Here is a 23,992-nt window from a genome sequence, read left to right as displayed (position 1 = left end):
CATAACTAAGGGGTAACCAGAGCTATGGCTCTGTGTATATATAGGCTTCTATGTGATACAAATGCATGTGAATTGAAAATGAAGGGGGGAAATTGGATGTGAATTTAAATATAGACAAATCATAGTTTTTGCTAATACAAAACTTGTATGCCATTGACAGCTGTCAGAAGTGCATTGTGTTCAGGATAATCGTGCAACGTAAAGGGTGCGTAGGCCTACAGTCTATGGTGCGTAGCAAGCAAGTAACTACAGTATATTTTATACGAAATGTATCAAATCAATTGACAATTTATCACTCTATTATTCAATTCACATAGGCTACACATTAGCTGTGTTCGACTTCATGCAGCCTCGGCGGCGCCGACTTGAAACTGAGAATGCCATTGTCTGCTTCAAGTCAGCCGGGCTGCAGGCGGATGCAGCCGACGCCGGCGCTGCATGAAGTCGAATGCACCTATTATCACCTCTATTTTTCAATTCACCTAGATTTTCATCACTTCCGTTTTAAATTGGCAGGGCGGAACAACGTGTTCTGATTTTCGATTGGGATGATTGTAAACACTTTCAAGTGTGACAGAATATATTTTTTTTGAAAGAGACTCGTCATTCCTTTTCAACCTTTTAAGGAGTTTAGCCAGGCTTTCAATATTGCCATGTTACCCCCTCTGTATGGGAATGCCGTTTGATTCCAAATTAAATAAATAAATAGATTTACTAAAATGTGGATTCACTGGAATAAGTATTATTGCACAGATTTAGCACAGACTTCCAGATCAGAAGGTGACCCAAACTGTAGCTTTTAGCATTTAAAATGGCTTAACATGACTAAATGTAAATGGATTCAACTATATATTAATATGATGATAGGCTATAAACTAAACTAAAACGGTATTCCATACCTCTGGTGGTCAAAAAAGTAATTACCTTATTTAGACATAGACATAATATGCCCTTACTTCAGAAGGCTACTAGCCCATGCTCCACTAAGAATTGGTTAGGACACTTTTCCCAGACTACCAAGTTAGAAAAACAATTACTTTAATGGCACCAAGAACTTGAGTTGTCTTTTTCTTTCTGAAGTGGTGGTCAAGTGGATTTGACAGGGATTTGGATGTTTTGCAAGCTTTTTACTGCAAAGTGCACTGCAACCAAATAAGGAGCCTGCCTAGCCATGCTAATCACAATCAGTTATTTCAGCTCTTGAATAATCAGGCCTAGAGACAGTGTAAAGGAGTTTATGAACATAAACTGAACAGTAGGCTGTCAGTTCTGGTATTATTTAAAATCCAGCAATGTATAATTCTGTACTTCTGGTAAACGCGGAAGAAATCCGGTTTTGGTCCTAGTGGGTCTGTTTGGGTTGGACAGGCTTATGAGAACCATCTGTGTTGTTTTATTCAATGTGCGTCATGGCCTAACTAAGCTGTCATCGATCTGCACAAATGATGGTTAGAGAGGAAAGATGTTGAAACAAAATGGAAGGGTACACTCTGCTACCAGTTTTTGGCCAACACAGGGGATTGTTTGTCTGTTCTGGCATAGTGAATGAAGTGTGGAGGGAAAGTTTACATCCCATATCGGTCTCTATCTTTCATTCTCTTGTTCTTTCTCTCTCTCTGTTTCTCTGTTTCGCGCTTTCTCTCTCGCTCTCCCTTTCTCTCTTCCCCTCTCTTCTTTCTCTCACTCTCCCTAAAATGGAAAATTCCCTCGTTCAGAGTGTCTGGCTTTGATCTGATGCTTCAAGCTTTCCCCTGGGGTTTCTCACGATCCTCTCTTCCAGTTCAGCAACTGGTTAAATACATGCATCCATCAAAGTATGTACACATACACAATATCAAGAAAAAAATGCATAATTTCTGCTAAGGTGCATACAATTATTGATACTATATTAAAAGATGACACAAGTGTCTTTGCATTTATACACGTGACGTTTGCATTGCATTGCTATTATCTTTAAACCTAAAGACCATGTCTATATACAAAGCCCTCTATGAAATTCTGACTGTCATTGAGACCAATTACTCTCACTTGAAGACATTGAAGAGAATGATACTGTGGTCTTTGGAAACGAAACTCTGGAAGGAAAATAAATAGGTCGCCTTCTGTCTGGCATTGACATTCACCTCATATCTGTGTCAGAATAGGGGGATGAGGGCTTTCAGCTGAAAGAAGACAGAAAGAGGGAGGGTGAGATGGGGAAGAAAGAGAGAGATAAAGAGACAAAAAGGGGGACTGGACCCTCAATCGTTATCCAAGATGTGGGTCAGGGATCCAGACATTTAGATGAGCAAGCTTTTACACTGACACACGCAGACACACTAGTCTGTCGGACGTGCTTTGTCAGAAACATGTGCAACTTCCCATTAACCAGGTATTAGAAGATCCTTAAAGGGATATTACATTTACATTTAGCAGACGCTCTTATCCAGAGCGACTTACAGTAAGTACAGGGACATTCCCCCCGAGGCAAGTAGGGTGAAGTGCCTTACCCAAGCACACAACGTCATTTGGCACAGCCGGGAATCGAACTGGCAACCTTCTGATTAATAGCCCGATACCCTAACCACTCAGCCATCTAACTCTTACTATTACACTTAAAGTTTCACCAGATGTTGTTAGATGGCAACGGTGATTCACTATCATGGGCCAGGGCCCATGCCAGATATATAACAATATGATTTAGCAGTAAGCCCTAATCCTAAAGGAATAAGGAAAACGTATAGAACACCCTGACATTTCAAGAAAGCATATTTTGTGATTCGTACATTAATTAGACATGTATCTGAATAAAAAAGAAAAAATTTATATAAAAATAAAAAACGATTAGTTGCTTGTTCAAGGTCTTTTTTGTTTTCTACAAATGTGCATTAAACATCAACAAGTTCCTAGAAGTGGTTAGAACTTCTAGAACTTCCGGGCTGGTGGTTAGTCACGTGCCATCATCAAACGCCTAGTCCAATTAATATTAAGACAACATCTACGGACTACTTCTTCAGTGAAGCCCTTAGTCCAATGCCCATTCAACCTTCAGCTTAGTTTTATTACATTACATTTACATTTAGTCATTTAGCATATGCTCTTATCCAGAGCAACTTACAGTAAGTACAGGGACATTCCCCCTGAGGCAAGTAGGGTGAAGTGCCTTGCCCAAGGACACAACATCATTTTGCACGGCGGGGAATCGAACTGGCAACCTTCAGATTACTAGCCCGATTCCCTAACCGCTCAGCCACCTGACTACTGACACCTGATTATCTCTAGCTATATTCCTACCCCTCTGTCTATGTATTGTTTATATAATTCACTCTCAATATAAATTCACTAGATAAACAGGAACATACAAACCATCAAAATAGTAGACAACTACACCACTTAACCCTTGTGCTGCCTTCGGGTCACATGACCCAAAGGTTCATAACGAACCATCGTTGTGTTTACCCAATTTTACCCAATACAAAAACAAATAAAAATACTTTTCTTTTAACCTTTGCAATGTGGGGGGTCTGAGACAGCCCAACGGTTAAAAGAAAATGCTTCACTTTGTTTTTGTATGCGGTAAAGTTGTCGCAATATGACGGTGGGTCACAATGACTGATGGGTCAGAATGACCCGAATATAACACAAGGGTTAATTAAAAGAACTTCAGTCGTGGCCCAATGGGCTTGAAGCAGGCAAACACAGATGTAGTTAATGAGCGTAACGAGGCGCGCTGCCCGAGTGCCATATCTGAACTAGCTTCGCTCACCTGTTGTTTTTACCTCTTTTGGGGGGGTCCAAGACTTAATTAGGGGGGTCAAACCCCCCCAAGACCCCCGTAATTCGAACCCTGCCTGTCTCACTCATGAGGCACTCACACATCTCATGCAAAATTAAATACTGAGTAAATGGTTACTCTTTCTTCTTTTAGTGTTTTTAGGAACCCGAAGCAGTTGGAGGATGCTGTTAGGGTTCTGATCACAGACTGGGTCATTTTGCTTTCCAATCTCTCCTTCCCTTTGAATGTGCCTTTCTCCAGACAAACAATACAGGAAAAAGTAAAGGGAAGATGGATTTCCCACTCAAAAAAGAGAGGAAGCCCATTACACCAGTTGGGGTCATTAAAGGTTGACTCAAGAAGTACCACTGTGTCATAATCTGTCAAGGCTGGTATTTTGCGGACTTTGCAGTGTCTTTTCAAGTTATTTTATTGGGAAATGTTTGGCTGTTTGAAAATGGAAGATAAATTTAAAAAACACAGTAGACCTGAGCAGTCATAATGAGGCTGAATGATGGTACTCTGTGTCTTGATCTCTATCCATCTGTTTGCATGGATATCCAGGACTCAAATCTGTCTGTCTCTCTGATCAAAACTGAAAATAGCATGTTTATGTAAGAACACCAAATGTTACCTAAGCAGTACACTGGGAAGCTTTTTCAAATATTCCTGCTCTCTAAAACATAAAATATTTTAATCGAGGCTCGGCAAACAGAGAAGCAACCAGAAAAGGGACCAAGTAAATGAGTAAACAGCAGACACAGAGCAGAGTGAGCACCTCCACTAAACAGCAATAACACCTAACAGGGGCCAAAATATCAATGAAGTGAGTGTTTTGGTAAAGGAAACATTTTGGTCGGGTGAACACATAATGAAACATAAGGTGCATTTTGCTGACACAATTTTGACCATCACAGTTTGTTCACGCTGTCCCATCTCCATGGCAACAGTATAAGAAGTAGGTTGCGGGAGAACAAGGGAGACAGGAGGGATGACGTGGAGAAGGCAGTCAAACATGGCACAGGAGATGAGAAGCACATTTCACATATATAATATAAAATATACTTTCATCTCTCTCCATGTTTTTCTCACACACAAACACAATCTTTTTTTTTTTCATCTCACTCTCTGTTTCCAGCTAGTGTGCATGTGTGACGTATACATCCATACTTTTATTGTCACACAAAATGAGCAACAGATGCTGTGCGTTCACATTTAATTGCAGCATCACTTGAAGTCTTTGCTCAACACAATGGGCCAGTGTTTGTGCCCTTGAGTAAAGTTGTGCTGAGGCACTGGCCTTTAAAAACACTTCCAGCTGGCCCATGTCTTTCCTCCTCTGAGTGTCTCTGGCTGTAGCCCAGGAAGTAGCTCATGTTTGAAGAGCAGGAAATGTTTACAGTACAAGACGGGGGTCAGATGGCTGAGCGGTTAGGGAGTCGGGCTATTATTCAGAAGGTTGTTGGTTCGATTCCCGGCCGTGAAAAATTATGTTGTGTCCTTGGGCAAGGCATTTCATCCTACTTGCCTCGGGGAGAATGTCCCTGTACTTACTGTAAGTCGCTCTGGATAACAGTGGCTACTAAATGTATAAGACTGGAGGGGTTACGGCTGCTGACAGTGAACATGTGTATTTATTTACATATAGTTTGCTTGGGGCAGAATATGATGCATGAAGATATTTGAGAAAATATCTATTAATTAATGGATGACAAAGGGTATATATTGTCAAATATTTATTAAAATACATAAGAAACAACACAATCAACATATCTGTAAAACAAGAGTATAAAGATATTTTTTCTGAAATCAATCAGGTGACTTTATAAGTCAAAAGGATGAGCAAAATAACATTGATAATTTCACTATGTTATGTTAAGAAAATACATATCTGGAAGCATATCATGTTTCTACTCTTAAGAGTTGACAATAGTGTAGAACATAATACTAGTGTAGAGCATAGACATCAAAGTGAAGAGTTCTGACGAAGCTCTGTAAAACTTGTGCGTGCTATGATTTTTCAAAAACCTCTTTGTCACCTGTCTTTGATGAGTGGTAACTACAAAATCTGATAAGAAGCAGAATATACTGTTACAAAAAGACATGAAAATAAACGTTGACCATTTCCATCCTTTTGAAAATCCAAGGACACGTTGCATTTTCAAGACTGTTTCAAGTTAAATTTTGTTGTTTGAAGTAATCTAAGATAGCAAAGGAATACATCTCAGTGGTGTATTGAACACTGTGTCTCTGGTAACACTTCTCTATATGCAGCTTTAGCAACATAACCAGCCAGTATTAGCATTACTGGTAGAGTTATTTACAAAAGAACGCAAATGCAAAATACAGTAATATACATTGGTATGAGAATATATATATATGTTTTGTTGTAGAAAGTGGCCTTTATTTTTTTAAGCCAATGGCATCTACGCTTGCTGGAGCGGATAGGCCAACAGTTCAGTTCAGTTAATTAACTGTTAAGCTAATTAGTTAGTTCTCGGTATCAGGTGAATGTTGAAAGAAGGGATAAAATGGGAGTGTGCAACCACCAGGAAGTGGGCCTGTGCTTTCCCCTTACTGGGTGGAGTCAGAGTCACTGGAGTCCAGGCTGGCCTGTGTAGATGTGGTGGTCCGGCTGTTGAGGGTGGCGGAGCAGTGGAGCGCCTGTGTGCTCCTCCTCAGGTTCTCCAGCGACTGCAGGAATGACCGGCGAGCTCTCTCCTCTTCCAACGGGGATGCTCCTTCCTCCTCCACTTCTGCAATCTCAGCGAAGGTGACAGGCTGGGTTTTAAAGCGGGCTTCCCGGGGCCGGCGAGGACGGCTTTTACCCCGGGCTGGGCCCTTCGGGACAGGCAGTTGCTGAGGGAACTCCTCCATGGCTGAGGCTAGCAGATGGGCTGGAAGTACGTGGAAGCTGGAAGTGCCCAGGGGTATCTGACGCACAGTGGCCATGTTGGCAAAAGGGCCTCTGAACCAAATTTCAAAAGATCAAGTGTGCACTCAGGTTTGAAACTGGGAGTGAAACAAGGTCTCAGATGAGACACAAAAAAAAATAAGAAAACAGAAACAAACAATTTCTGTTTTTTCCCCCCACTTACTTCTTGCAGTTTCTTTTCTCAGATGCCTCCGCTTCAATCTGAGTCTATCTTAGAGGACAGTGCGAGAAAGTTTCCAGTAATAGCACATCAAACGGTAACGTTATATCAGTGCCTGTACTGAGAAAGGCTTTTAGGTGTCACGGTCTGCTCTTCAAATCGTTCAGTCCTCGTAAATGTGAACCGGTCTGAATCTTTGAATCTTTTTCCCTCCACGTTATTTCTGTCTCTGCATCTCTTCCTTTCTCTCTCCGTTCCAAGTTGTCCCTGTCTTGGTTTGTAAATGCTACTGCCACAGAAAGCTTCAGTGCATGCTTTTATAGTGCCTCTCTACCCCTCCCTCTCTCTTCCCACTCCTCTCTTTTTTAGAGTCCCTCCCTCGTTCCAACACTCTCAGTCATGGTTCCGGCTTCCATAGCAGACGGTCAGTGTCAGCCTCCCAAAATAAAAAAAAGTGTGTGTGTGAGAGAGAGAGAGAGAGAGAGAGAGAGAGAGAGAGAGAGAGAGAGAGAGAGAGAGAGAGAGAGAGAGAGAGAGAGAGAGAGAGAGAGAGAGAGAGAGAGGGGTAAAAAGAAAGAGGAAAGGGGGAACAAATACTGTAACAAACACAAAGCCATGGTTGGGTAGTCTGTCTCAAGGTGCATACACAGTCCTTCAGTCTACACTCATGGGACATGCCACGTGTCAGCTGTGTAGTTGGAAGGTACTCATGAACATGGACTATACCTTCCTCTTACCCACATGGAATATCAGCTAAATGTGCCATTAGAGTGCACCCACATATTTAGTGACCACAAGATACAATAGTTGTAGTTTTTTATCCACTATGTATCTCTATCTCTCACACCATAGAAAGACAGACAGACACAGAGAACTTCCAGACTTCTAGAACTTCCAACTTCCTGGACGTTGGGATGTATTAAATGTTGCCATGGCAACCCACAGACAAACATTGGAGCCCCCCCCCCCCCCCCCCCCATAGTATGACATAGTGATGACGACTATATCTTTGGGCCTGGATTATGTAAATCAGCCTCCATTCATGTTTGCCAGAGCAGAGGTGACATGTTTTTAAAGGGCTGACCTCCAAAGGGTTTCTCTGTCCAGGAAGCAGGGTCACAGCGATAATGCCAGCGTCTAATAGGGCTTCTTTACCGTCAGTCTCAAACAGAAATAAACAGACATGCCACAGGGGTTATTAGTAGTTCGTGTTAAGTTGCAAATAACCTCCCCATGCTCTATATTTGGTGCCTCAGTAGTAAGGTTTACCCCCCCTTTCCATCTCCCACCAATAGTCACCAGTTGTCAAGTGACATCAGATGATATGACAAGAGGAAGTGTGTGACACTCTTAAATGACATACATTTGAGCATATGTGTGCACACGCACGTGATTGACTGCATGGGAATAGTATGTGTGTGTGTGCGCATGTGCGCATACTGTATGTCAACACTTGAATTTATGGCGTAACCACCCACACTTGTGGACGAATGGAGCAGTGGCTCCGCTCTGTCCTGGGGATTGGGACAGGGTTGGTTTCTTCCACTGTGGCACATGGCTTTTTTCTATTATGACTTAGCGATGGCTCCATGTGCTGTTGAGATGTTGTAACCCTGCTGTGAACATAACAACAAAGACCTAATCTTGGACTGTGCCAAACATGGTCTCTCCGCCATGAAGGTGACAAGTTGACATGCAATTGTTACATGGATAAAATCTTAAGCAATGTCTACATAGAAATCCATGAAGCTATAAAAGAACATGGCCAGCCTTATGTTGACAGCAGTGTAGTTAAGGGGTCTAAAAGATATGGTTTGTGAGGTCTAAAATCAGTGGTCTTCTCAGAGACAGTTCTATTTGATACCACTACACCTATTGCCTTTTGCTTCACAGTATTTCGCTAAGTAGACTGAAAGAGCAAATCAAAGAAAAAAAGTCTGGATCCTTGGGCTAGTAGCAGTGACAGCTGGGTAATCCTCAGCGCTTTTCTCAAGTCTCTTTAAATAGACTCTGTTGTCCTCCTATATGTATCTATTGATCCCCATTTATGGATCTCAAATCTCTATTCATTTAGGTCAAGTTCAGCAGCGGAACAGAGCCAACCAAATGTATGCAAATAAATACAGTAATAAATAAAATAAAAACCTGGGTACTGATCATTTTCTCGGAGCAAGGATATCATGCAGCTTCTCCTTTCTGAGCTGAGGGCCTTGAACTCTTCTCCCTGCAGAAGAGTTATGAAACTTCTTTAAAAGCCAACCAGCCAGGCAGACAGATGGATGGAAACTGAATCAAGCTTCTTTTTTGTTTTTGTTTGTGAAGGGGGGGATGGGGTCTAGATTTTCATTTTCCATTCCGTTGGCATGGAAACTGGGTGGAGGGTTGTGGGCTGGTGGTCTACAGTATGTGAGGGTACAGTTACATAGCTATATTACTAACTGGAAAAGATAATAGCAGCAGGGGGGCAGAGAGGATTGTTTTTATTTGTCATGTCACCTCAAGGCTGGAGAGGGTCAGGCAGAGGGTGTGTGTGTGTGGGGGGGGGGTCTGGGTACAGTGGTAATTAGATGGATGCATAGGATCCAGTGATGTCAAAGTAAGAGTGTTTGCTTTGACATCACAGACTACACTCAAGCAAAAAAAAACACAGCTCAACATCTGAAAATGTTATTGATTAAGTTTAATGTCTAATACCTAACCTCACCAAACCGCAGTTAAATATGGATATGATTTTATCAAAGGAAACAAAAGATATTGATGTGCTAAAGACCAGCCTGACTTTTTGCTGAGTCATTGTCAAGGTTAGAGCATTGCTGAACCCATGGAATGCAACACCATCTTTGTACCTTGTTAGTCCAGTAATTTGTAGGTAATCAGAAGCACAGGGTGCTTTTTATCCAGTCTAGCATGTGCAAGGAAGAAAAAAAAAGCTATTTAACAGGTCCATAAGGTCAGGAGTAGAAGACAGGCCACATTCCGGACCCAGGGGGTCCCCCTGCACCCACTGTAGTGATCCGAGCATGTTACCATGGCAAGTTCCTAAAATGTAACAGGGGGCCAAACATTGTGGGGTGGGGGTTGTAAGGGTGTCAGTCACAGTATAAAACTGTAGCCAGTACAGGCTACCTCTGAGCGGTACGTGTAGGCGTGTGCTAAAGAGTACGCATTTGTCCCGCAAAGAGCATTTTAAAACTGTCGTCTAGCTATTCTAAAGAGTTTGTATTTATATGTCCAAATGTTTTTGCAGGAAAACTATTAAGGCGACGGATAGAGGGAAGTCCAGGAATGGGTAAATAAATATGGCTCCTTCAGGGTGCTTTTGGGTATCGTCCTCCCCTGAGACTTGCCCTGATAAAAATTGTAGGCACAAGAGTCAGGCATATTTATGGAGATCTGAGGTCAAGAAGGACCTTCCCACGCCTGAGAAACAACCTTAAACCTAAGCTGTGCCATAAAAAGTCTACTTTGGTGATGTATAAAACTAAAAACGTGTACGTAAAAAGCTTTGTATATTATCACATTCTAGTAACATCATCCTGACGTCAATTCAATCATCATTAATCAAAAAAGCTGTCTAATGAGCTTTCCATTGAAGCCAGAATACATTATACAAATCTGTACCTACTCTACAAAACACATACAGTACTACACCTCTGAGGAAACCAAATTCTTGATCAGTGTCAGAGTGACGCCACACCACAAGTCCTCAACAAGTCATTTAATGAGCACTCTATCAGAGTATGGCTAGTGGGAAGGTGCCAAAACTCACACAGGAAACTGAATCACTCACATACTGTCAGAAGACGACATTGCTGAAGACTGTCTCAGGTTATACAGTACATCCAATATAATAATATGAAGCACAGTCAGTCTGATTATAAATCACACATTCATGCGCATGCTTAATTAATTGTAGAGCTAAACAACTTTTCCAAACGATGCAATGATTTAATGCATGGAGGCGGGTTGGATTGGAAGCCTTACAGGATATGTGAGGAAGAAATTATAGTCTGACTCCGTTAAAACAATGTGACTTCAAGTTCTGGGTTTATGTCAGAGAAATTGATTTAAAGAAGAATTTAAAGAAAGGATTAAAATCTTTATTCTGTATTTATTCTGTATAAATGAATCGGCATTCCTTGTGTGCACAAAGGGGAACCCCCCAAAATGAACTCTAGGTAACATTACATTTACATTGTCATTTAGCAGACGCTCTTATCCAGAGCGACGTACAGTAAGTACAGGGACATTCCCCTGAGGCAAGTAGGGTGAAGTGCCAAGGACACAACGTCATTTTTTGCACAGCGGGGAATCGAACCGGCAACCTTCTGTTTACTAGCCCGATTCCCTAGCCGCTCAGCCACCTGACTAACACTAGGCTGATCTTTATCTTACTAGGGATGCCATAAACATGCTTAGCTATCTGTACTAAGTAAGCCAGCTGGTTAGCCTAGGAGGGTCAAAACCTCCACTCAAAGAGAAGGACACACACGCGCAGGATCTATGCAGGGGAGTTAGTCAATGAAAGAAGAGACATGGGACAGTTGCATGATTGTGGATGGACCAATGACTATTGAGAACTGTGTTGTATAAATGGTCTTGCATGGAGACTGGTCGGGAAACAACTTTGTAGTACCATACCATGTCTCCTTGCTACATGCGCAAGTAAATAAACTGCCTTGACTCCAGCGACTCTACTTGATAAAGATTAATCAAACAGTTTATAACAAAATCTGAACAACCATCAGATTGGAGTGAAAATAATCTGGCACCTCGACAAGACAAGAATGATTTCCAGATCACTTACAGTTGTACTAGTCCCCCTCTCCCGTATGAAGCCCAGAGAGGACATCATTTTTTGTAAATATTGAAAAACACAGATAGCATATACCCAACAGATGTTCATTATTCATAGACACATCACTGTCATCAGTAACAATATCGGTTACAGCAGGAACACATGGAATGAATGGTAAGATATAATATATGCATTAGTAAAGCAATAGCTCCTCTACTGATTGTGATCCACATAAACACAAATTATTAAATTTTCCCCACAAATGCTACAATATGCCTTTTAAATCAAAATCATTTGAACAGGAACAGGAACAAGAAGAACAATCTACTATTCTCAAGGAACACGTGGTTCAACAGAAGTTCCTCTGCATTGCCTGGGATTGACATTTTTAAAGAACCGTTGGCTTTGCGAACCACAGAAAAAACCCCACAGTGGGTAGAACCTCTGCCCAAACTATTCAGTTCAGCTGTTTGAATTATCCAGTTCTTTCAGGTTTCAGGGGCATTGGGGTCATCAAACATTAAAGGGGTTGATTGACAAGACCTGGGATTGAATCTTGAATTCAACAAGGGAGTGCTGAGAAGAGCCATGAGGCCTAAAGGGGGTAGTTGTAATACTAAAGCGTATCGGTCACCACATTCCCAGACAAGCTTCCCAGCAAAACACAGCGTGGGCCACAGAGCATGGACGCACATACTGTACAGTAACACACTTGCCTGTTTGCCCTCTCCTTCACCCTTACACACACACGGACCCAAGTGCCAGTGTAGCACAGAATACAGACATACACAGTATATGAATCAGAGCACTTTATAGTGTGTTTCTGGTTAACACAGCAGGACCGACTTTCTGTTTATTGTAAACCTACTCAAAGATCCACAAACTACAGGTACCCTCACTAGTGTTTAAGTCCTGATAGAATTCTCTGACACAGTATCTAACCAAACACTGACCTTTGACTATTGTGAAAACAATAGTCAGAACTTTCACTTCTAACACTAGAGTTCAACACTAACACCCCCTGGGGCTACGCTGATCTTAAGCCAACATCTCACCACTAATTTACAGCACTTAAATGAACGCCGTCCATCTTTTGGCCTACATTAATCACAAGCTCTCCTTGAAGCTTTCCTGGCATAGCTAACAGCCCTTAAGCTCAAAACAAAGGTGTGGATTGCAATAAAAAACATAAAAACTTGATAGTCCTGTACTACAGACCTGTGGTACCAAACAGTTTCCACATTCAATACATGCTCTGCAGCCAGTTTATTTGGTAGATCTTGAATCAGGTCAGAGACCCTCCTTTGGCTCTAAAAGAGCCTAAATTCTTAGGGGCTTTGGGAAATATTTCACATGGGTGTTAGTCCACTCTGAAGTGATGGAATCACCTAGTTGTTGCATATTGAACTGTGTAAAACAAAATTCTTGCAAACTGTTGTCTACCCAGTTTTATAATCTACATAGGAGTGTAACATATTAATTTATTTATAACATAATTTATCCATTGTGCGCCGCATGGACCTTAATTAGGGTTAGCGGAAAAACTCTCCCACAAGGATATTGTTGAAAACAGGCGTCAGGAGCTTTGAGCAGCGTGTCAGTACCGTAATTATGCGAGGCATCCAGCTATGGGAAACCTTACGACATATGTATTTCCCAGTAGATAGCCTACAGGGTGTCAAAATTGACAGATCATGCGCAAGATATAGACAACAACATTATAGGCTACTGCAGAAGTATTAAAAAGGTTTCTGTTTTTTTTAAGGGTGTAGTAATCATCCATTGGATTTTGTTTCAGTTTTTGACCAGTGCCTATGAGGTTTAATCTTTCACATTTCTGAGAACTAACCCTTTGCAACAGTGCTTTAATTGCATACCGTATTTTTCGGAAAATAAGCCGCAACCCACCAGAATGGGAGCTTCATGTTTGTAAATCGGAGTACAGGCCGCACTGGAATATAGGCCGCACTTTAATTGGGAACAACGATACCGTAGCGCCGGCTAGCGTTGAGCGTAACAATGCTCACGACTATTTAATTCCCCGATAGCACTTTTCCATTGGACAGCTTGAATAGCCATCTAACTAGACAACATTCCCAATCAGGGTGAACACTCAAATTATCTAAACTACAGACGAGACACTGAAGAAAAAAAAATCCACTGCAGTTTAACCTAGGTCAGCCAAACGGCGACAGAACATGCTCCCCTTAACTAAATCAAACAACTTTTTGGGATTGTCCTCCTTTTTGACCCTTTGTCCTCCTTTTTGGACCCAAGTGTCCTCCTTTTCAGGGTCATGCTTCTGGTCACCCTATCTGTTTGATTTACTGAAATAATTATGTTCTACTAGCCATTTGCAAGTCACTGTATTTCCAAGACCTAATAGTGGAACTGACACAGTAGAAATAATTCCTCTTTCAATTAATAAGCAATAAGTGTTGAGCATTAAATTAGCTGCACGGTCTGTAGAGATTTTGGGACGAAGCCACTTTTTTGTTCTAAAACCGGGCTAGGTTCTAGTTGATCCTCAGGGTGGTGAAATAAACAGATCAATAAAGGTCTACAGTCAAATGAAATGTATTTAACCAACCACATTTGCATGGCTTGTAACTACTAAGCAAATCTTAGCTGGTGAAAGATTATGCAACATTTCTCTTCTTACCGAAATACTGGGAGCTACATTGGAAGCTGTTAACCTTTACGGCAAACAGTCCCAATCCCGGCGTTACACACTGGGGACGGTTTCCTGGAGCTAAAGTACTGGACCTTATCTGTCTTGTAGACACAGTTTCCAACACAAATCCCTCCAAGTCTAAATTTGGTAACATCAAGCAAACAACAATCCCAGAATAGCATGGACTGCCTGGTTTTCTCTCTGTCTCTCAGACACATACACAGACTCCCAAAGAGACTTCGACACCCAGTTCGACCAAAACAACCTTTTTCTGCAACCCTCCACCCCCCCCCCCCCCAACAAAAAACATATGCACGTACAAACTCTAATGCACAAAACTCACCTACAGACAAAGGTGCACACACCCCCTCCAGTCATTAATTACAGAGTGAAGGAGGTGCCCACTAAACCCATTACACAGCTGGAGACTCAATCCCTCTCCATAATCAGAACACAAAGAGGGCCATGCAGTACGTCCAGTATTCAGGTCAGCCTTGAGGAGGGGAGGAAAGGAGCAGGGGGGCAGGGGAAGAGGGGCCAGTGCTGGGCAGTACTTCTGGTCACATCAGTTACCAATGTAGTATTTGGGGAACATAATATGACCTGCAACTGCCTATCTCTGCATCACATCCCTGCTTACATGTGAGTGAGTCAGAAAGGCTGGATTTATGACTTTATGAAACCTACACAGGTTGATTGTGATTTACACACAAAAGCGCAGGCAGAGAATCTAGGCGAATCTTCACTTTCTGTAATTTAATATAAGTTTACTGGTATACTGTATACTGGACCAGTCTCTAAGAGCAGGCTTTTCATTACTTGAAAATGAGAGTTGAAATAAGACTTTACGAGACTAATTTAACCATATCAAAACAACTTGACTGTATGCCAGTCCAGTTGCAGTTCGTGTAGGACAGGGTATGTACTTCCCTTCTGCAATTATGTCAAAGGGAGGTGTTTAAACATATATTAACTCAGGCGTTGGCCTATAAGAATTAGAATGGACCACATTGTTCAAACTAGCTGATTTTTAAAAGATTTTACATTAATCTTACAAGATGTTCTCATGGTTTGGTATCAACAGTCAAGGATATTTCAGTTGCAAAATACTGTGCTCTTTATTTCACAAGCATCCAAAACAAGAAAAAGATTTCCCTGTGTTACTAAATAAATAATAACAACTCCCGTAAGGGCCATATTTGGTTGAATTAGCCACCTTAATAGTTACTACATTTTATAGGAGTTTTATTATCCCGATTAGACTCCCAAATGAGGGGTTGTAAATGTGAAAACCTCGGACATTCTCACAGTCTAGTCCAATCATTTCTGAGAATAAATTGTAAACCATATGAATGATGACAGTATAAACCATTATCAACATGAATTTCTGCAATTTAAAAGGTTAGGATTTGAACAACTTGACTGATGCAGATTCCAGCAAAGTTCCTAATAATAAGGCAAATAATAATGGAGGAAAAATATCCTTGAACTTATGTGAGTGTTCTGTAATAATGCTTCCCCTGATTTCAATGATCCATAACATGTCCTTTCATTAGTTTCAAGTCAAAATTCATGGTTTTCCAGGCTTTGTTGAACTTCATTCTTGCTCCATCATTAGATTCTAGTCTATTCACCTACCACTACTTCTTTTATAAAAGTCTCTGGTGATGCTGTGTGCTCAGCACTGGGGCTGTACCCGAGGTCAGAGTTTGTCCCCCATGTCTACATCCTGCTGGTTCAGGGTAGATGGTTCTGAAGGTGAGGTTGATGCGGGGTCCACGGCTGTGGTATTCTTTAGCCACTTGATGCTGTTTGAGGCAAACACAAAACAATGTTGCAAAATGAAAGATGTCATGATTGTGAAACTCGTACAATACACTGGAGTCCATGTTCTTGCACTACAGATAGTATTTAAGCTACTTATTTTGTGACAATCACTATCATGCTACTCATAGTCACATCTAAAAGAATGTATTTACTTCATTTATTGTATATAAAAAATACACTTTTGTAGCAATTCATGTGGATTTTAAGGATTAAGAACCGTATTGTTTTTGTACAATGTCACATATATTTGAACCTTGACCAAATCTTCCCGACAGTGTTTGCCTGTTCCGGTGGCCATAAAATTGTTTGTAAACACGCACACACGATACACGAGGCAAACAGACAGACGAATCCTTTGGCCCACTTATGCCTTCTTTCAACACAGTCTCTGGCCAGCTGCTTAAAATACTGGAGACTATCGTCTCTCTCTCTCTCTCTAAATCTATCCATAATATAACCAAGCATATATCTATCTCCTTTCTCTCTGTCACTCCTTCCATGCCTGATTGCTGAGTGGGGGACACTTTTCACCTCCAACCAAAAGGCACACAAGTAGTTGTTGATATAAAACGGTCACAAGGAAACCACTCTGAACAAAAATAATGGATACATCTGGCTTAGGGAGTCACAGTGACGGTTATGCAACAAGATCTATGCGTTGTGTTGAAATATTTAACATGTCTTTTCAAAACAATCTGAATCGCAATAGGGGGCCGAAGTTGGTGAAAGGCTCGGCTGTGTGGAACTAGGTGTGTTACGGTGAACTTTGGGTGTTGTTGTTCACTTCATTGTTTTGGGTGTGGCTTGGGATGAGATGGGAACAAGATTTCTCTCGGACAGATGTCCCCATAAAACAAGAAATAATCCTCTCGGTGTAAAAGCATAAAAGTGCTTGGTGTCCAAGAAACCAGTAAAATTAAGAGTGTGTCTGTGTGTGTATGGGGGGGAGGCATACAAGTGTACATTTAAGAAGAATAACCACAGAAGGTTATTCAAATTGCTGTATGAGAATGTGACCAACACATGTACACTGTCTTTTTTGCATGAGGCTGGACAGACTTTACTTGACAATTACACTTTCCAACTTCCATATACTACACCCAAATAGAGCAAAGGTGTGTGTCATAAAGAACAATATTTATCCCCAGACATACTTTACCACCATCTCCTACACAGTGACAGATTTACAGTATAAGGCAACAACTCTCAAACATGTCAGACACACAGCCATACATGACCTCCTAACTGTTGCAAACAAATTACAACTATTATGTCTCAAGTGTTGGTTCTACAATTTCATGGCTACTCATTATTGATCTGTTGGTCTCATAACTTCTTACCTCGGCTCTTTGGATACAGGTCACTCCCTCACTGCAGATAACTTGGAGAAAACTGTGCTGGGTGGTCGTGAGAAGACACTTCCTGTCAGTTTAAGCTTCCAGCATCTGAGCTTTGGTGGGGAGTGGTGTGCGAGTGTGTGTTTGGTCGGAATTACACTCAGGACATTCTGTTTGCAAATAACCTGCCCTCCCCCCGACACACATACTTCACACTGTGAGTTCTGCTAATCAGATCAAAAACAATAACCAGAGACAAAACACAATGTTCTTTCCTGACAGTTATGTGAGGGCTAATACGTCTTCCACTGTGGACTAACACATGATCACCACACACAAACACACAGTGTTTTTTAATTAAACCCACAGTCTGTTCATGAACACCACGTAGCAATTTCACTACAGTAAAGCATACCATAATAATAAAGTAATCATTTCTGCTTTTGAGCCACAGCAACATTCAGCAAGTTTCAGTATGTACTTTGTGAGTTGCGGATGACCAGTCAATCAAACCAAACCAGTGTTATAAGCCCCATGATCTACCGATTGAGCTACCCTAAGACAACAGCTGTGTATGAGTGAAGTACAACTGTAAACCCCGTCTTTGGCTCAGTTGCTAGGGTGGACCATGACACATTGCCAACCTGATGATAGGCCCGTGTATGGTGTTGTTGAGGACGTGTTCCTATTCCTGTACCTGATTGGTCAGACCCACCTGCCAGTCGTCCTGTGTTGCGCCCTCCATCAGAAGCAGAGTGCCATGAGCTAGAGGCACCCGCAGTCTCTCCATGTACGTGTAGTCTCCGTTCTCCTCCTCTCATGCATACACACGTGCACACACACAAAGACATACACACACACACAGACACATAAACAGGATTATTATGAAGGTACCAGGTTAGTCTCAAAGGTACATGCTGTAGCTGTTCATATCACTGGAACTGGTCGACAATGTTTCACAGCCACCTACGAAGAGGAAAACCCTATTTCCGTAAGTCAGTAGGTATTCTGGTCTAAACATGGTTGAGGACAACATTACAGACAAAACTATTAACAGTCCCAGATAAATTGTAAAAATTGTTCAGCCCTCAAAAAAAGAACCTTAAGAACAATAAAGTTGACCTTAACTGGAAATGTTTTTCTTCAAATTAATAGGAGTGAACTTGTCTCTAACCAAAACTTCGCTCACTTGAATGCCCCTCTCCACACACACACACACACACACACACACACACACACACACACACACACACACACACAACACAAACAAAAACAACACACACTCCCACCCTTACCGGGGGAGGCTTCTTGCGGAGGCTGAACACCCTGGTGTCTCCCAGGCTGAGCGAGGCTATGGTGGGCTTGATGCCCAGGGAAGCCTCGTCGTCACTGTGCCAGCCAATGCTGTCGCTCTCGTTTCGGTACAGGTTGCACAGCAGGGAGTTGAAGGAGGATCCGCTTGCACTGTCCACGGCCTGTCGCAAGGTAAGGAGCAGAGGATGCCACTGTAAGGGGGGAAGGAGGGGGTAGGGGATGGGGGTAGGGGATGGGTGGGAGCAAAGAGGAAAAACTAAAAGATTTCCATGATGGCAGATGGACGTGTTGAACCATTTTTAAGGTTCTGTCATTTATCCATCCATCCATCATCTGCCGCTTTTCCGGGGGTCGGGTCGCGGGGGCAGCAACCTAAGCAGGGAGGCCCAGACTTCCCTCTCCCCGGCCACTTCCACCAGCTCTTCCTGGGGGACCCCGAGGCGTTCCCAGGCCAGCCGAGAGACATAGTCCCTCCAGCGTGTCCTGGGTCTTCCCCGGGACACACGGGCCTCACCAGGGAGGCGTTCAGAAGGCATCCTTATCAGATGCCCGAGCCACCTCAACTGGCCCCTCTCGACGCGGAGGAGCAGCGGTTCTACTCTGAGCCCCTCCCGGATGACCGAGCTTCTCACCCTATCTCTAAGGGAGAGCCCGGACACCCTGCGGAGAAAACTCATTTCGGCCGCTTGTATTCGCGATCTCGTTCTTTCGGTCACTACCCACAGTTCGTGATCATAGATGAGGGTAGGAACGTAGATCGACTGGTAAATAGAGAGCTTCGCCTTTCGACTCAGCTCCTTCTTCACCACGACGGACAGATGCAGAGCCCGCATGACTGCGGACGCCGCACCGACCCGCTTGTCGATCTTGTGCTCCATTCTTCCCTCACTCGTGAACAAGACCCCGAGATACTTGAACTCCTCCGCTTGGGTCAAGATCTCCTCCCCGACCCGGAGATTGCACTCCACCCTTTTTCGGTCGATAACCATGGCCTCAGATTTGGAGGTGCTGATTCCCATCCCAGCCGCTTCGCATTCGCTCCAGTGAGAGCTGAAGGTCACGGCCCAATGAAGCCATCAGGACCACATCATCCGCAAAAAGCAGCGACCCGATCCTGAGGTCACCAAAACCGGACCCCCTCAACGCCCTGGCTGCGCCTAGAAATTCTGTCCATATAAGTTATGAACAGAATCGGTGACAAAGGGCAGCCCTGGCGGAGTCCAACCCTCACCGGGAACAAGTTCGACTTACTGCCGGCAATGCGGACCAAACTCTGGCACCGGTCGTACAGGGACCGAACAGCCCCGATCAGGGAGTCCGGTACCCCGTACTCCCGGAGCACCCCCCACATGAGCCCCCGAGGGACACGGTCGAACGCCTTTTCCAAATCCACAAAACATGTGTAGACTGGTTGGGCGAACTCCCATCTGTCATTTAAAAAAATATATATATTCTGTCTCTCCATCTCTCTTACTTACTCACTCTGTCTCTAACTTCTCTCTCTCCATACCTGTGTGTTGGCCTCCATAGTGGAATGGGCATAGGTGTAAGGCAGCTCTCCATACCAGCAGGTCAGCCTAGGCTCCCCATACGACTCACCTGCCACAACATCCAGCACAGTATCACTACATAAACATGGTCAGAGGTTCCAGTCTAACACGCATTTACAAACTGGTCCGGCGATGCCAGGCTAGAGCCAAAGGTCTATAAACAAAGAAAAGGATGGGGGGAGGGAGGGATAGTCTGTGTCACATGTTTTGTTGTTGTTGGTTGTCTGCTACTGATCTTTGCTCAATGACATGTCTGTGTTGGATTCTAAATGGTGGGGGCTGGGGTGGGCGATATTTGACTCAACTTTATTTGGATGAGTCCCAATGCAGTTATGTTATAACTCATTCGAGACGTGAACAGTCATAACTGGTCTTTGACCAGAATAATCATTATGGTCAGGACATTACAAGCCTTAAGATACTGAAATAATGTTAGTCAATGAGGTAATACTAGTAAGTACAGAGTTTCAGAAAAGTCACACTTTAAAACAATTTATCTTTTAAACATAAAATCTTAGCAACATTTTAATTATATGTTTTTTTTTAGGAAGCAAATTGGCATCAAATCATTACAATACTGCTACTGAGAGTTGTGGTACGTATGGAGCAGTAAAGTAGTTGGATATCCTGGCTAATTGGCCCATTGAGTTCAACAGAAAAGTAATCCATACAAACATTAAACCCCAATAAGAGGTGTATGATGGTTTGATGTTGGTTTGCTTGGTACTAGGCACTGTGTTTGTATATTTAAGTACTGTTTGGGTAAAACATGAAAGTCCTAATGCCTTATAAAGACTTCTCCGAAATGTGCCTTTCACCCACCCTGTCTGTAGTTGGTCTTCTGGGACCAGGGCAGCTCGGCTAACAGCTTACTAAACATCCAGTCTGCCTCCTCCACTGGCAGGAACTCAGTGAACAGACGCAGTCTGGGGGAGACAAGGCCCTCAGTTGTGAGGGAGAGCTATGGATGGGTGGGTAGGAGGACACATGGCTACACCGTATACTATTGCTTTACAGATTGTGGCAAATGGGGGATTCAGTAGATCCATGGCAACTAGCATACTTTTACCAACTGTCTGTTGGACACAAGATGGGGATCTTTGGGTGAGTCACAAGACCAAAAACACCCAGTGACCTGAGGAACATCAATGATGAGGCCAAAAGCCTTGCAATGTGGATTTTAAAAAAGGCATCCTTGCATATACAAAAACACTATACTGACATCTACTTGTGTTTCATCGACTGTGTCACATTTAAGTATAGAAACTAAGAGAGGAGGCCAATTTACATGTATGACATATTAATAGAATACACTCACCTTGACACTCCAGAGGGCCCATTGCTGACCTCATGATCACCATCTTTCCTTACCATGGAAAGAATAGACGGCACGTATAAAAGACAGCTACCTATTCCACTACATAGAAGACATTGCTAAATGATTGGCAAACAACATGCGGTATAATAAATGCCATACTATCGGTGTCATCTTACATGGTCTTCAGTCACATTTCACAATAGGGTTACGTATAAACGTATTTCAAGTGAAGAAGAGATGAGTGCAGTACTCTTTACTTACTCTATCACCTTCTCTGAGGGTATTAGCTTGACTGGCTGTTTTGAAAGGGAGGACATTTTAACTTTGCCAGTGTGTATGATTTTTTTAACTCTCACTCAAAGAGTACAGTAATACTATTATGAGGCCTAATAATAATAAATAATAAATTATTTTACCTGGGTGGATTGATGGAACTCAAATGCATGCTGACCCACACCCCAAGATGGTTTAAGGTTGGCAACAGGATTGCTTGGAAATGCACATCCTACCCCACCCCAAAAATAAAGAAAACGCTGACTTTGTGGAAGATCAATCACACTTAGATACTCTAAGAAGCAGACAGTAAAATGGGTAGCCTAATTGGCAAATTACCTTCAGTAGGTCTTTGAGGTTGTTTTGGCAGTGGTTTGGCCCATGAGCCCTGGACCCTGGCCCGCTGACGTTTATCCGACATCACATCGGGTTAAGGACACTGTCTGGTCAAGACCCGAAACCTGTAGACAATTGACACAATAACAGTTATAAGTAGCTACTCATTAGATTTGTCAGCAGCATGTCAACCACTGTTTAAACAGTGTCTACTGAGAGTTAGTTGAACGCATGTTACTTGTCTGTTAAAACAGTGTTCAATGTCAACTGATACACTGTTAACATGCTACTGAGTAGCTACATCGTGTGTCAACAGATGGACTATCCAAATAAAGTGTTACCATTACGTTTTGTTTGCTTGCACTGCTCCCTAGTGGCAGTAGCGGGTGGGTGAGTGTTTGATACGTTCAATGTGTTATTTAGATTCAAGAGACCCTAGCCTTTTAACCTATACACTGTATATTCACCCAGAGTGATTGCATTCGATTATATCAAAAAATAACAAATGACATGTTATTGACGAAAGTATCAGCAAGAGCCTGTTTGCGTCAGGTAGCTAGCGAACAAGCAAACAAACTTGAAACGGTGCTGGAAATATGACAATCCAAACAGTACTGCAGTGTAACTATGAGTTGTGTACAAAACAGTCAAGACTGTAAATGTTGCGATATTATGGAGACATCCACCGTACTCACCCTATCTGCTACAGGGGCAAATATTATCTGGATTGCTTGTAAACTGCGTGACAGTAAAGTAATGTGCTGAAAAACATGTCCGTCTGGCAACATGAACTACAAATAAAGTTTCCACTGTCAGTTGCCATAATTTACATGTTTTAAGCAGGGCTCTTAAGTCTCACGCATTCACCGTGAGACGCACGCATTTCAACTATTTCTCACGCTCTCACTCAACACCTTGTATTTCTCACGCTGAGAAGTAATGGATAATTTATTCCCCCGGTCTCCGGATTTTTGTACCAGAACGTTACAGGTATCGTAATCTCACGCCAAACTTTTGATAAAACTTGAGAGCCCTGTTTTAAATATAGGCCTATAATACTGGTCCAATAGCACATCTTCTATAGTCTAATGATAGAATACATATACATACATAATGCATTCATCAATTTATATGGATACATACGCTGGGGGTGCAAAGGGTTGTGATTTATTTTTTTGCTTACAAAAACATGCTCAAAATTAATACTAGATCTTGAAATGTCAAATTAATCATTAGAGTACAACAAACCATGATAGAACATACAACTCTGACATCACTTAAGTTCTAAACATGTAATTGTTTTTTTTTACATTAGTTGGAAAATGTAAATGTTTTCATCCCATGAATTCAGAGAGTCAGGTGGCTGAGCGGTGAGGGAGTCGGGCTAGTAATCTGAAGGTTGCCAGTTCGATTCCCGGCCGTGCAAAATGACGTTGTGTCCTTGGGCAAGGCACTTCACCCTACTTGCTTCAGGGGGAATGTCCCTGTACTTACTGTAAGTCGCTCTGGATAAGAGCGTCTGCTAAATGACTAAATGTAAAATGTATCCCAAATGCACCCCCTGCATCTGCGGTAAAATCGCCTGTGTGTAGGCTATATCAACCACTGTACAGCCTGTACGCAAAATAAGGTACAAAGAACTATTAATTGTCAAGCATTTTTATTGTAGAAACATCCTACAGGTACCAACCAGGTCCAAGGACCACACTGTTTCCC

The 23,992-nt window shown here is 42.4% G+C and overlaps 2 protein-coding genes across 4 annotated transcripts; both read right to left on the bottom strand.

The window, feature by feature from the left end:
* Window positions 1-5,477: 5,477 nt before the first annotated feature.
* On the bottom strand, window positions 5,478-7,201 carry c5h11orf96 (chromosome 5 C11orf96 homolog). Its single transcript, XM_062462107.1, has one exon. It carries the CDS (start codon window positions 6,704-6,706, stop codon window positions 6,329-6,331), a length of 378 nt encoding a protein of 125 aa, XP_062318091.1. The 5' UTR covers window positions 6,707-7,201; the 3' UTR covers window positions 5,478-6,328.
* An 8,213-nt stretch (window positions 7,202-15,414) lies between these two features.
* Window positions 15,415-23,085, bottom strand: alkbh3 (alkB homolog 3, alpha-ketoglutarate dependent dioxygenase). Of its 3 annotated transcripts, none has more exons than XM_062462104.1 (10): window positions 22,972-23,085; window positions 22,280-22,401; window positions 22,084-22,172; window positions 21,929-21,963; window positions 21,668-21,715; window positions 21,172-21,275; window positions 20,310-20,398; window positions 18,781-18,990; window positions 18,201-18,299; window positions 15,415-16,129 (listed from the first exon to the last, which is right to left on the bottom strand). In XM_062462104.1, exons 2-10 carry the CDS (start codon window positions 22,359-22,361, stop codon window positions 15,971-15,973), a joined length of 915 nt encoding a protein of 304 aa, XP_062318088.1. In that variant the 5' UTR covers window positions 22,362-22,401; window positions 22,972-23,085; the 3' UTR covers window positions 15,415-15,970. The 3 variants fall into 3 exon arrangements, with proteins under 3 accessions (XP_062318088.1, XP_062318089.1, XP_062318090.1); XM_062462105.1 differs by lacking the exon at window positions 22,972-23,085 and adding an exon at window positions 22,490-22,512; XM_062462106.1 differs by lacking the exons at window positions 15,415-16,129; window positions 18,201-18,299 and adding an exon at window positions 18,461-18,686 and having other exon boundaries at window positions 18,727-18,990.
* Window positions 23,086-23,992: the final 907 nt, after the last annotated feature.

This window comes from Osmerus eperlanus, chromosome 5, assembly GCF_963692335.1.
Source record: "Osmerus eperlanus chromosome 5, fOsmEpe2.1, whole genome shotgun sequence".
NCBI classification, from domain to species: domain Eukaryota; kingdom Metazoa; phylum Chordata; class Actinopteri; order Osmeriformes; family Osmeridae; genus Osmerus; species Osmerus eperlanus.
The sequence above is the reverse complement of the archived record's forward strand: the minus strand, read 5'-3'. Positions and strand labels throughout refer to the sequence as shown.